The sequence below is a fragment of the Pangasianodon hypophthalmus genome, chromosome 28 (genome assembly GCF_027358585.1).
Source record: "Pangasianodon hypophthalmus isolate fPanHyp1 chromosome 28, fPanHyp1.pri, whole genome shotgun sequence".
Classification (NCBI taxonomy): Eukaryota; Metazoa; Chordata; class Actinopteri; order Siluriformes; family Pangasiidae; genus Pangasianodon; species Pangasianodon hypophthalmus.
In genome coordinates, this window is record NC_069737.1 from 3,371,049 (window position 1) to 3,384,140 (window position 13,092).

General features: G+C 37.2%; 1 protein-coding gene across 4 annotated transcripts in view; it reads right to left on the minus strand.

Annotated features, from left to right (window-relative positions):
* Positions 1 to 13,092, minus strand: part of LOC113545719 (phospholipid-transporting ATPase ABCA1) — a 148,509-nt gene that overhangs the window by 89,174 nt on the left and 46,243 nt on the right. For all 4 annotated transcript variants that reach the window (XM_053230879.1, XM_053230878.1, XM_034301178.2 and 1 more), the window contains 3 exons: positions 10,531 to 10,647; positions 5,269 to 5,466; positions 425 to 621 (listed from right to left, as the gene is read on the minus strand). In XM_053230879.1, the coding sequence (XP_053086854.1) occupies positions 425 to 621; positions 5,269 to 5,466; positions 10,531 to 10,647 (512 nt within the window). The remainder of the gene's footprint in view (positions 1 to 424; positions 622 to 5,268; positions 5,467 to 10,530; positions 10,648 to 13,092) is intronic.

The following is a 13,092-nucleotide window of genomic DNA, read 5'->3' on the forward strand; positions in this document are numbered from 1 at the left end:
ATTTGGTTTATTATATTCTTATTAAAGGAAATACTAGATCACTTTGAGTATATTCAAAATATTTTCACTTGCTGAGCTGACTTTTTTTTGCAGTGCTGACACTGGAGACTCCTTCCATATATGCCAAATAAAAAAATCTCCTAACAGAAAATTTCATTATGTCAACAATTACACAAACTTTATAACATAGCAGTTGTCGCTATAGAAACGACACTGTATTAGAACGAGCGCATTAATATAAAACACCTTCTGACTAATCAAAACTGAGAATTCAACAGCAATGTGGTCTAATTTTCTTTAATGAATTATTAAATAGATTGCACATCTATCTATGGTGTAGATATGCTGGCTTATTTAGATTCGTGTCTCTAATTATTAACAGAATACTCGTATGATATACGAGACCATCCGTCACTGCACACACCTGTCTTTAATCTTATCCGTCCTCTCGGTGTCCTCGACGTCCATGCGGATCTTATATCTGATGTGTGATGGGCTGCCCACGTCCAGGTCTGTAAAAACCACTCCAGCCCAAAACTTCTCCTGATCCAGCAGCTTGAGGGCTTGTTCCACCAACATGCTCTCACTGGCCATGGCCTGAAACTTGTCCAAGTTGAAGCACTGCAACACACACACACACACACACACACACACACACACAGTGATCACACGTGGACCCTATAGAAACAAAACAGCATAATGCAGTCGTGAAATCACATGTTGAGGGTTTGGAAAGAGAGAATAGCAGATTAAGTACATGAATGGTTACATGGATAGACAGAGCAGAAGAATGATTTGTAGGTGTGTGGTCCAGTCTCTCATCTGTTTGCAGCTTCTGTTCACTCTCTCTTTCTTTCAGCTCTAATGAGCCGTCGTGGGTGATAGGGCAAGGCCAGAGTAGTGCAGAGTGTCGAACCAAAATCAGACAGAACACAGCAAACTGACATGTACACACTGAAGCAGCAAGCGATCAGCTTCAATAAGGCCCCATAGAAGCATGTAGGAAGTACTGCACCACTCACATTAGCTACATCTCCAGCACTCAGTGGATTCCTGGCTAGCAGAAGGCAAGAGAACGCAATAGATTTTTGTTTATTTAGAGAGTCCATTTTGGATTCAGAATCACAACTGCTTTATTCACCAAATGTATCAACTACAGAATTATTGACACCTTTAAAAAAAAAAAAAAGAGCAAAGATCATTGCATGAAATAAACATTGTGTTTAAAGATTTAAAAATTTCACTGAAGAAAATAAACTTTTCTACCAAGAGACATTTCAACAGTTTTTATTTTTTAGAAAATATTTTCTCTGGCAAAATTATTGACACCCCTAAATTCTAATATCTAATGCATATACAAAATATTTATTTTGCAATTAAAAATTCATTCTTCCAAAAAAAAAAAAAAAAAAACCCTAAAAAAGTTCTATTTACAAGTGTCTCTAAACTTTAATTTATACACGACATGAAGAGGCTCATTGCTGTTATTATTAAATTTATATTAAAATATATAACATATTTAATTCAAGTTTTAGTCATTTACTTATTGTTAGATTTACTCTAGATGTAGTTGACAAAAGTAGCACATTTAGATTTAATCAGCAAAAAATTCGTCTTCATTACTTAAATTTCTTCAAATTTTTGAATACACTATTTTATTGAATAATTTTTCCAAGTTTTGGTTAATTTTTTTTTTTTAACAGAATGCCATTTTTTGTTGTAAGTGCACATGCCATTACAAGCATACCAAAGCCATTCTCCTTCTCCTTTTTTGGTGTGTGTTAGCTAAATGAGAGCTCTGCAGTGGCTGAAACTTTCCTACAGCTGTGATTGCATCTTCTAACCTGCAACAGCTTCATAAAGAAGTGGGAGTGTTTAATAAGCTCCTCCAGTGGGCAGCATTATTGCGTGTATTGCTACATGTGGTAGCATTGTGTATATGGCAGGAAAATAGCAATATTATTACTGAACACAAAGCACAAAGAGAAAATTACCAGTGCTTTTCCTGTTACTATATCAACTGTATGCAAGGGTAGGGTCAAAGCTGCAGTTTATATTGTGGAGCTGCACAAATGTATACTTCGTTATTGGGGCATTTATTATGTTTTTACTGATGGATGATGTTGGAAAAGGGTGTAGTTATGGGTGTGGATTTGCCATCATGTCATTTATAAACAACACTGTTGACAAACCTTTTTTGTCTTAGTTTTCATTAACAAATTAACATGGAAATGCTTAAGAAAACTACAGCATTATCATATCTTTAAGCTATATACAGTATGTTGTTCTTCTTTCGGCTGTTCCCTTTAGGGGTCGTCACAGCGGTTCATTGGTCCGCATATTTGATTTGGCACAGTTTTTACGCTGGATGCCCTTCCTGATGCAACCGTCCCCAATTTTATCCGGGCTTGGGACCAGCACTGGGAGTGCAGGGTCACGTGCAACCCCAGTAACTGAGGTTATCTCCCTGGCCGAGAATCGAACCCGGGCCACGGCAGTGAGAGCGCCAAGGCCTAACCACTAGTCCTCCAGGGACCCAAGCTGTATATACAGTATAAACAAGATAATAACCTTGATACAACCCATACACATATGGCATACACTCCTACAGTACCAAAACTCTGAGTGGAACACGAGAGGGAATTGGGCTATTTATTAATACAACTAAGTAGGATTAAGCACATGTGTAAATATAAAATCCTGCACTGTCAGTCCTTATGCATGTCATTTCGCTGTGAGGTGGGGCAGGAAATTACCCCTCTACTCTTATCCATTATACTGAATACCAGCAACAGCGGAATCCTTTGCCAACAAATTTGCTTCTCTATTCAAATAAGCTGCAATTTGAATGCATGACCTTATAGCACTGCCTTATAGCACCATTTAATTAGCTCATTTTCAAAGTTTCTGTTGAGTTGGTCCCACTCAACTTATACTGAATTCATTTATAATCTCCTAAATGCTATATTCAGCTATTATTCTTAAATCTGGACCTTTTCTCCCCACTGTTATTATTTTATTTAGTCTTCATCTCAGACACAGATTGTCTTAATTTAACAATAGAGTGATAGGTAAACATTGGCAAATTGCAAATTGCTCCTCTGAAGTTCTAGATTTTAAATGGAAGTTTCCTTTATCATACTGCAGTGTGCAATTTGGGATCAATTAGACAACGTTTGCAATTGCATGGTGCAACTGTAATCATGGTTCCAATTGTACAGACAGAGCAGGTTCAATGCAGAGTATCTGGATAGGTATTGTAACTATGGGAGGCAGAGCCTAGCAACATGCAGGGCAAGAAAAAAAGACTGAGCAAGAGAGAGACTGAGAGAATGGCCTCCAGTGAGAAAGCACCAAGAGAAACCACAAAGCATTGCTGAAAAATGTGTAATGTCATGGTAACAAAGCAAATGAGTGATACTAGCATCGCTTTAATGAGCTGAAACTTCCTGTTCTGTATGAGGAAATAGTCTTTCTTACTTATCGTACTTCCTGTACAGGTAGTCTCCTCTCCTGATTCATGTTCATTTTATTAATGTGTTTTCAATGGCAGTTGACTTTTGACTATTTTAATAGATGGCATGCCTTTTTTGGTACGGCACAGCAATCCATAAAAACTTCACCAATACTCAGCCGTGACAAAGTTCTTCCGCTCAATAAGGTCATTAATTTAATCAGAAATATGAATTACCAGTACCATCAGTGGCGAAAATGCAATCCATCACAAGAGTGAGAAAACTGCAGGAGAAATGGGAAGAAATAAAAATGAGAGGCAAACATGATGCGGAGTGGAAAAGACATGCGGCAGGGAAATGCAAAAATAAAAATGAGCATATTTACATTGCTTCAGCATGCAAAGTGATTATATGTCCAAATAGCATGCAGGGTATCAGTAGGGGGCTGAGAAGTTTGTGCATTTGTTTACACATTTATGAGAGCAGAAAATTGAGAGGCTTCAGTTCAATTATGCTCTTGTCATTTCCACGTTTCACTTCTATTTAATGCAGCACCCAGGAGGCCTCTCACAGTCCTCTTTCAAGATATGAACACTGAATGAGTAGAGTAAATATGACCATAGTGGTCCTGAAGATCTATCATCTTGTTGACTTGAAAACACCACTCATATTGATAGAGATCAACCATGCCGCACATCTGAGCACATCAGAGTTCAATCATCCTGCTCTTGCAGCTCTATCACCCTCTAGGGTTTATGCTCTAACCATGCTTTGGGAGATGCACCAACCTAAAATGTTTAGCTCCTACCATTCTTTTAGAGCTCTACCACTATGCAGAGTTTAGTATCTACCATGCTTGTGGAGACCTACCACTATGCAGAGCTTAGCACCTACCATGCTCCAGGATACTCATCACTCGATAGGGTTTAGCACTTGCCATATTCCTGGAGACCTACCACTATGCAGAGTTTAGCACCTACCATGCTCATGGAGATCTACTAACCTACATTGCTTAACTCCAAACCTCTTCCTGGATATCCAGCACACTGTGGTGTTTGGCTTTATCCTTCCTCCTAAAGCTTAAGTAACATACATCTGCTGCCTTCTTCTTGGAGATCCACCACCCTGAAGAGTTAAGCTCCAAACCTGCCCCTGGACATCTGCCACTCCATGGTTCTGGAAATCTACCCCCAAGTGATGTTGAGCTCCAGCCTTACTCCTAGAGATTTTCTACCATGCAGATTCATCTCCAAACCTGTTCTCCATGTTGTGTTTAGCTTCAACCCTGCTCCTAGAGATCTACCATCCTGCAATGGTCAGCTCCAACCCTGTTCCAGATGATCGATCACCTTATTGTTTTTATCTCCAATCCTGCAAAACTGCATTTAGAGAAAACTGCATTTTAATTAATTAAAATTAAGGAGCTTTAACTCTTATCCTGGGGCTCTAATCATTAGCAGTGTTTAGATGTTTCTGGAGATTTACCACACTGCAGTTCCCAGATGTTAGGATGTTCTGATTTTTAGAAATGCATGCAATGCAGATGTTCTTTGGAGGGTTAGTAGGTCTAGCTTTCTAAAGAGATTCTACTCTGAAATTTTTCTGAAAGGAAATGCCCAGTTGTTAGATACTACATAGATCATTTCAGATTTTTCCCTGAAGGATACACCAATTATCCTTTTCTGGTGCCAGATTTAACCTTTATAGCTCTAAACTTTGCAGTATAGTAGAAGTACATGGTTTTATAGAACAGAAGATTGAGACTAGAAAAAAAAAACATATGATAGGTATGAACAAATGTAGAAAGACTCACCCCAATGACCTGCTTGACGAGTGTCGCAATCTGACTGGTGGTGTTGAAGATGTTTCTCCAGTCGAATGCCGGCATCCCTGCAGGCCGGTCCTTTTCATCACCGTTGAACAGAAAATTAGCGATAAGTGCTGAAGACAATCTGCTTCCGTTCAGCCGCTGATCAAGAACTGCTGAAAAGAGTGGGTTCTGCAGCAGAGCCTTTAAGGAAACACAAAATATGAAAAGTGCCATTTAAGACATTTATGCCACCCTGTTGTGATTAGATCACTCTGCATGGGTTTTGCTCCAAACTTTCTCAGGGAGATCTACCAGCTTAAAGTGATTAGCTCTTACCATGCCTACTACCTGCCACTATGTAGAATTTACCCTCAACCCTGCCCCTGAGGATCTACCACACTGCAGAATTTAGATCTCTGTCCTAATCCAGATTTTGGCTCCTACCATGCTCATGGAGATCTACCAACGTGCAATGGACAGCTCCAAACCTATCCCTGAAAGATTCATTTTCATCCATTCATTCATTTTTTTTTTTTTTTTTTTTTATCTCCAACCCAACTCCTGGAGACCTGCCACCCCATGGGCTTTAACTCCTTCTGTGCTTTTGGAAAACTACTCCCAGTGGTCTTAAGCTCCAACCATGATCCTAGAGATCTATCACCACACAAAGGTCAGCTCCAACCCTTTTCCAGTTGATCTAACATCCTGTCGTGTTTATTCCTAACCCTGCACTTGGAGATCTACCACTCTCCCATTCCAGCTCATGCAAAGATTGAACAAATGACGGTCAAGCTCTTGGAAAGTTATGTTTAGCTTTCCAACAGCTCGACCATCATTTGTTCTATCTGGTTCCATTCAGCCACTCATCAAGAGCTGCCAATCAGTAATACCTTTAAGGGGAAAAAATGCAGAGTGCTATTTAAGACAATCAAAGTAGCCTGTGAGAGTAAGTAATATGAAGCAATTTTTTGATAAAAATGGGATCTCTTAAGCCAGTGACAATGTTCAAATGACAAGAAGAAAATTACTGGTTACTCTGAAAGAGTAGAAGTCCTTCTGTTTCTCACTAATCTACCACTATTTGCAGTGCCTTTTTAATCCGTCTCTTACTTCCTTACGTTCTTTCTCCCTCTTCGCCCTGCCTTTCTCTCCGCTCTACAATCAATTAGCGACATTAAGCTAGATGGCAGTGTTTCTCTTCAGCACAGGAAGAAATAAACAGAAATAATGGAGGTACTCGTTGGACGCATACACACGCCTGCAGACTCTCTCTCTCTCTCCCATTCTTTTTTTGTACATTCTGTTCGCAGTTTTCTCTTTTATCAGTCCCTTTTATATTTGCTACAAGGATACAGCTGGATTCCAACCATTTCTCCTTCTCTCTCGCAAACACACAGATTTACTCATCCGTACACACACTCACATACCCGAGTGCTCAAGTTTATGACATTACCGTTCCAGCTGCCCATGTATGACTTAATGAAAAGATGTGCTAATTTAAATGCAAATCCTCCTGCAGTTTCAAGTGTGTGTATGAGCAAGCTTCTGTATGAGTGTATGTGTCTGAATAAGCATAACCATGTAGAACAATGCCCCCCTTACCTAATTGCTCCTCCTACACACAGGCGTCGCAGAAACGTAGAGGATTATAATCACACACGTGTCAAGAAGACACTCATTGTTTATTGACAATGATTAAAGCCAGAACAGCTTGATTTGTAAAAACAGGCATGTTTATGTGTCCAGTGAGTACCTCCATAGAAATAATTGCTATTTATGCTATTTATTTCTAATATAATATCACTGTTGGCATTCAGGTGCTAACAAGCAGCGCCATAAAATCCTTCAGTGAAAGTCAACAGCAACATAGATACCGTATTAAATTCCTATATAAGTCACAATTTAAAAATGTTATCTTTGTCAAACTGGTGGTTGCTTTGTTTTCAAATATCCTGAACAAATCTCGGGTTTATGCTATATTTTCCTGAGGGCTTTCTGTGAAGCCCCCAAAATTCTGTCTTCTTAGTGAAAAGACAAAATATACATTACTTTGTAGTATAATGTACAGACATTGACTGTAGAGACTCCTAATAAGTAGATCTGTAACCTAGTTTAGGTTTTTTTTCTTTTTTTAACCATTAGTTGCTGTTACCTGTATTGTTTTTTTCTATAAAACTGATCTTAATCCTTCTGTCAGGCATAGAAAAGACTATTCATACCAAGAAATCTTTGTACAATAATGTTTAATGTACGTTACCATGTACCAAAAAAAAAAAAAAAAAAAATTAAGGATTAGAACAATATTCTTTATGTCGTGTTATGTTACATTACTCTATGTTACACTATGTTACACTATGTCATGTCATGTTATGCTGTGTTGTGTTATGTTACATTATGCTATGTTACACCATGTTACGTAATACTGTTATGTTACATTAAGTTGTTTTACCTTATATTATACTATTACATTAAGTTACACTATTACGTATGTTACATATACTGTAATATTTATATAATATATACTATAGATAACATATACACTATATGGCCAAAAGGTTGTGGACACCCGACTGTCACAACATGGGTTGAACATCCCATTCCAGATTTAGTCCCCGTTTGCTATTTTTGCACTAGTTTTTGGAAGGTGGCTGTGGGGAAATTACCCATTCATCCACAAGAGTATTAGTGAGGCCGGGCACTGATGTTGGGCGAGGAGGCCTGGGGTGGAGTTGGCGTTCCAATTCATCCCAAAGGTGTTCAGAGGGGTTGAGGTCAGGTGTAAGCCCCTCTAATTCTTTTACATCAACCTTGGCACACCGTGTCTTTATGGAGCTCGCTTTGTGCACAGTAGCACTGTCATGCTGGGACAGGTTTAACCCCTTAGTTCCAGTGAAGGGAAATTGTAATGCTACAGCATACAAAGACATCTTATACAGTTGTGTTCTTCCAACTTTGTGGCAACAGCTTGGGGAAGAAGCACATATGGGTATGATGGTCAGGTGTGTACAGACTTCTGGCCATATAGTGTATATACCAGTTTGATTTTTATTCATTGTTTTAATGCAATAAATCATCTACAAACATCTACAATTCTAAATAAAAAACACTGACTATCTGCTTCACCAATAGCACTGCACAGTTTTACTTTATAGTTCTTTATATTTAAAAGACACAAGAATATTAAATCATTTGGAAATTAAACCTGTTATCATGGAAAATATTTGAGCTACACAACATTTTATGTGAAAGTACTTTATCGGCTGTGCAATTACAGTACATACACACATTTGAAATGGCTTGATCTAAGGTCAACATTTTCTGGAAAAATGTGCTTACATTTGAACTCACTATTTTAAGGTCATATATTCCATTTAAAAGCTTCTAATCAGTGGTATTTTCTTTTCAAGAGAATTTCCTAGAAACTGTGGGCTTTGGGTCTTGGCTTCCTGGCTTTAAAGAATTGAGCTTAAATGCTTAATGCTAATCTCTTTTCATCCGTTCATCCATTAAATTATTCATTATTCTTCTGTAACGGCAGCGAGGGGAAATATGCTTCTCTAAAATATCAAACATGGATTCAATGGTGCAGGCAGAGCTACCTGTGGAAGTGACCCAAATAATTAAGGCACCATTGAGAAAGAGGGTCAGGAAGAAAGCTATTAACACTGAGCAAAATCTCTAAAGGCAAGAGAGAGAGGGAGTGAGTGTGAGAGAGAAGAATAATTAGAAGAAGAATTAAGACCGAGGGAATAGTCTTGCATGTGTCTCTAAAGGTTACACTAAGGGTAATGAGTACTCTGGCACCACTGACTCACTATCTCCTCATTCAGGTGGAAGGATGGCAATTTATGTTCTCCTCTCCATCCCTCAACAACACTGTCAGTATGATGTTAGTAATACAATGATTACATAGTAATGTGACTGATCAGACTTCTAAGACCTCTAAGGGTTGAAAAAAAAAACATTCCTTGAATATAAATCATGATCTTACTGTCTTGCTTTTTAAATTATTTGAATATTTATTGTTTCTATTGTTCTTGTATTTTAAATTAATTTATTATTACCAATTTTTAATTAATATTAGGTATCGTATGGTTTTTTCCAGAGCGTCATATTCTACTCAGGCATTTGTCAATTGACCAAAAAAAAAAAAAAAAAAAAAATGCAAGCAACATTTTTTTCATGAAGGAACAAAAATACTGTGTTTTATATAAATCCTGACTTATTTATTTATTTATGTTCTTACGTACATTATTATTATTATCATCTTTTTTTTTTTTTTTTGTTTACTGGGCTTCTAAAAGCATACACACCATTCTTTTTCAGGGCATCATGGAGTACTCAGGCATTTGCATTATAACTATGTCAGCCTGTCAAATTCCTACAAAAATTGCATTGAGGTTATATTTACTTTTGTATTTGAATGCATTTAAATAATATAGTAAGTCTACAATATTAGATGGGAACTTATTATTGTGTGACGTCTGAGACCAAACCTAATCTCTTGTGTATTTTGAAGCCCAATAACCTTTTAGGTGACAAAGTAGAACATGTCATTTTTAACATTTCAATGTGGATTTTTTTTGCCTTCAAAGATGTAAATATTAGAAAACATTTGAACAATGTATCCACAATACTGTATAAGAATACTGCATACTAGTAAAAGACAGAAATATGATGTTAATTTCACTAATTGGGTTTTATGCTGATTATAGTGAGTTGTTAAATATATACCAAGACCTGCCTTTGCTCAGGGCTATTATAATAACATTTTTAAAGGGGTAAAATGTATAAAGTAAAATTAGATATTATCTATTTTCTCTCATAAGCAGCTCAGACTGAACAGGCAACAGTTAGTTGACACTTCACACTTCACGCACGCTTTTAAAAATACAGTCCAGGGTGTAAATAGCATGAAAAACATTTCAGACCCTATACATTTGCGCTAATGCAGTAAAGAGACTTTCAGAATTTGACTAAGCAAGTAAACCGCCCCAGTTAATTGACTGATGTATTATATAAACCCATTCAAAAGCTTTGGCAAATCCATCAACACAAATATCCTAATAATATAATCCAGTCTTATATGATAATTAATTGTTACCTTAATATGTGGCGGTGAATACATTAGCAGCAAGCTGTTAGCAAATGAAGCGTATATATTACACATTACAGCAGGTGCTACTGTAATTCAGCATGGATATAGAATTAATCTAAGCGCTAAATAAATAAAGAGCAGTAAAGTGTGTGGTGAGTGGCTCTCACCCGGAGCGTGTTGATTTGCGTGCTGTTCTGGAAGAAGTTCCAGATCTCGTCCTCGTTTTCCAGCCAAGCGTCAGCCAGTTCTCCGACTTTAGCCAGAGCGTTGAAGGTGCTGTTGGCCTGGACACACGCATCAAGAACATGACCAAAATGACCAAGCAAAAGATCACACAAGGTCAAAATTGTCATCCATGTCATTCATGCTGATTAAGTTTGCCATACTACAAACATTTTTTATTCAGTGTTGGTATTTTTGTTGCCCAAATATCAACGCAGCATTTAATCCTTGTTGGACTAAGACCTTCTAAAAGTGTATGTAGGTTTATGTCAGTTGGCATGAATTCCTACTTATAATGAGCTATGAACATATATCATGTCATAATACATTCACAAGGTATTATACACACCATTATAATGTTTCATGAAAATGCTTTACACTTTATAGCTATCTTATGCATTATGAAATGTTAACATGATAAAGAGAAACTGTTCACTTTCATATTTTTTTCCCTTCAGTATTATATCAGAGACTTTATCAGGAAATCATAATACAAACACTGATCACTTTTTGTCAAGAATTTTACTAAGAACCTGTTAGTGTGTCTATGGACAGGATTTATTTGGTATTGGCAATTTATTATAAACACTGCTTATATTGCACATTTTGTTAGATATATATCTCTTATTAAATGCATTAACAGGACATGAATGTGTTCATAGCTCATTATACTGTATAATCTATATGGCCTTTATAGAAACTGTTACTGGGCTTATTTAGGTAGCATGTAATCATCATCATCAACATAATCTGGGCATGCTTTTCTGTAAAAGAGTGAACATTCACATCAGGACAAACACACACACACACACACACAGACATGTGCCAGAAGCTCATGCAGTTCTCTGTGATTTTTGTGTGAAAGGACATGGCAAGTCCTAAAGCCAGTTCATACCAATAAAGCTTGTGATTTTTTTTTTTGTTTTTTTTAGTGAATCTCACAAAATATATGCTCACTTTTTAGCCCGTGTTTAAAGACACACCATGCAGTCTCTGTGAGGCTCACATGACTTGCATGTGTAGAAGAAACAAGGGCCTGTTTGCTTTTTTTGTTTTTTTTTGCACCCCATTCCCATCTGTGTACTTCTATCTATGTATTTCTCCATTATTACACAACAAACTGCTGCTCATGAGACATCATGGACATCACCCTTCGTAGGAAAGCGCTAACTGCTCTCTGCATACATGGGCTCAAAGATGATTGGCTAGTTTTGCTCTGTATTGAAAATATACTTCAATGAAAGTATAGATAATGTGTCAAAATCTTACTTAAGCATAAAAAAATTTACTCAAATGAAAGTAAAAAAGGTGTACTTTTGTAGTTTGTATGTAGTTTGCTATTGAATTCATCAGAAGTAAAATATCACATACCAATATTTACCTTTAGCTAGAATATGACTCGCTGTCTAGCCAGTTTATGTTAGCTACTGGAATTGATGCTAGTCTACCCTGTGATTAGCAAAGAAAACAGCCTAGCTGAGTTAAATATAGCCGTTTAATGTTAGCAAAATGGTTAAATTAGATGTTCATGTCTTATAGAGAGGCGAAAGAGCACTAACTACATTGTGAAGCATGAGGAGGTCACAGCAGATGATGGCTGATTCGATAGGTTTTCTACACTGATAGGCTGAAATAATTGGATGGTAAACGGAATTGAGTGGAAAAACTGAGCCCATTCAGCTGATACCATAACATACAGTCATTTGCTGGAGGAGAGAAGTACTTTAAATAGTCTAAATAAAAATGTAAGGAATAAATAAGTACAATTTTATTGTTCTTGCAAGTAAGTACGAGTACAAGTATTTCAATAATGCTCAATTAAATTACAAATACACCACAATAATAATTATTTATAGTAACCAAATACAATTATTCAAGTATTTTCCACTATTACTGACAGGAGAGAGAGTAACACCATCTCTCCTGTCTCTCTCCCTCCCAGAGAGATGGCCATTTTGGCTTTTTTTGGACTCCTGGCCATGGATGGATCTGGCATCATCGTGACGTCCTGATGATAGGGTGAATGCTTTTCAGTTGCGCCACTTGCAAACGCTCACATTTTAAACCAGCTAATTAAACGTAAACCCACATCCACTGCCCCCAAACATCTGTTCTGCCGACTTTAGATTTATTAATAAAAGCAAAGCATGCTGTAACACCATCAGAATCATAATGTTGCGAATTAGTTAGAATTCTTACTGTATTACTGCACTGCATCAGAAGCTTTACATTTAGACTGTACATTTAGCTTTACATTTAGACTTTAAACAGTGTGAGCATGTTTACTGCACAAACAGGGACTCATACACACTCAAACACACACACACACACACACACACACACACACACAGTGAGAAGAGTGAGATGTAAATCAGTGAGATAATGAGGATAAGACATACATTCACCTAGTCCTACATCTTTATTTTGTGTGTGTGTGTGTTTGAGTGTGTGTGTTCTGTACCTAATTTGAAGCCATAACTGAATGCTGTTCCTTTACTCACTTCATC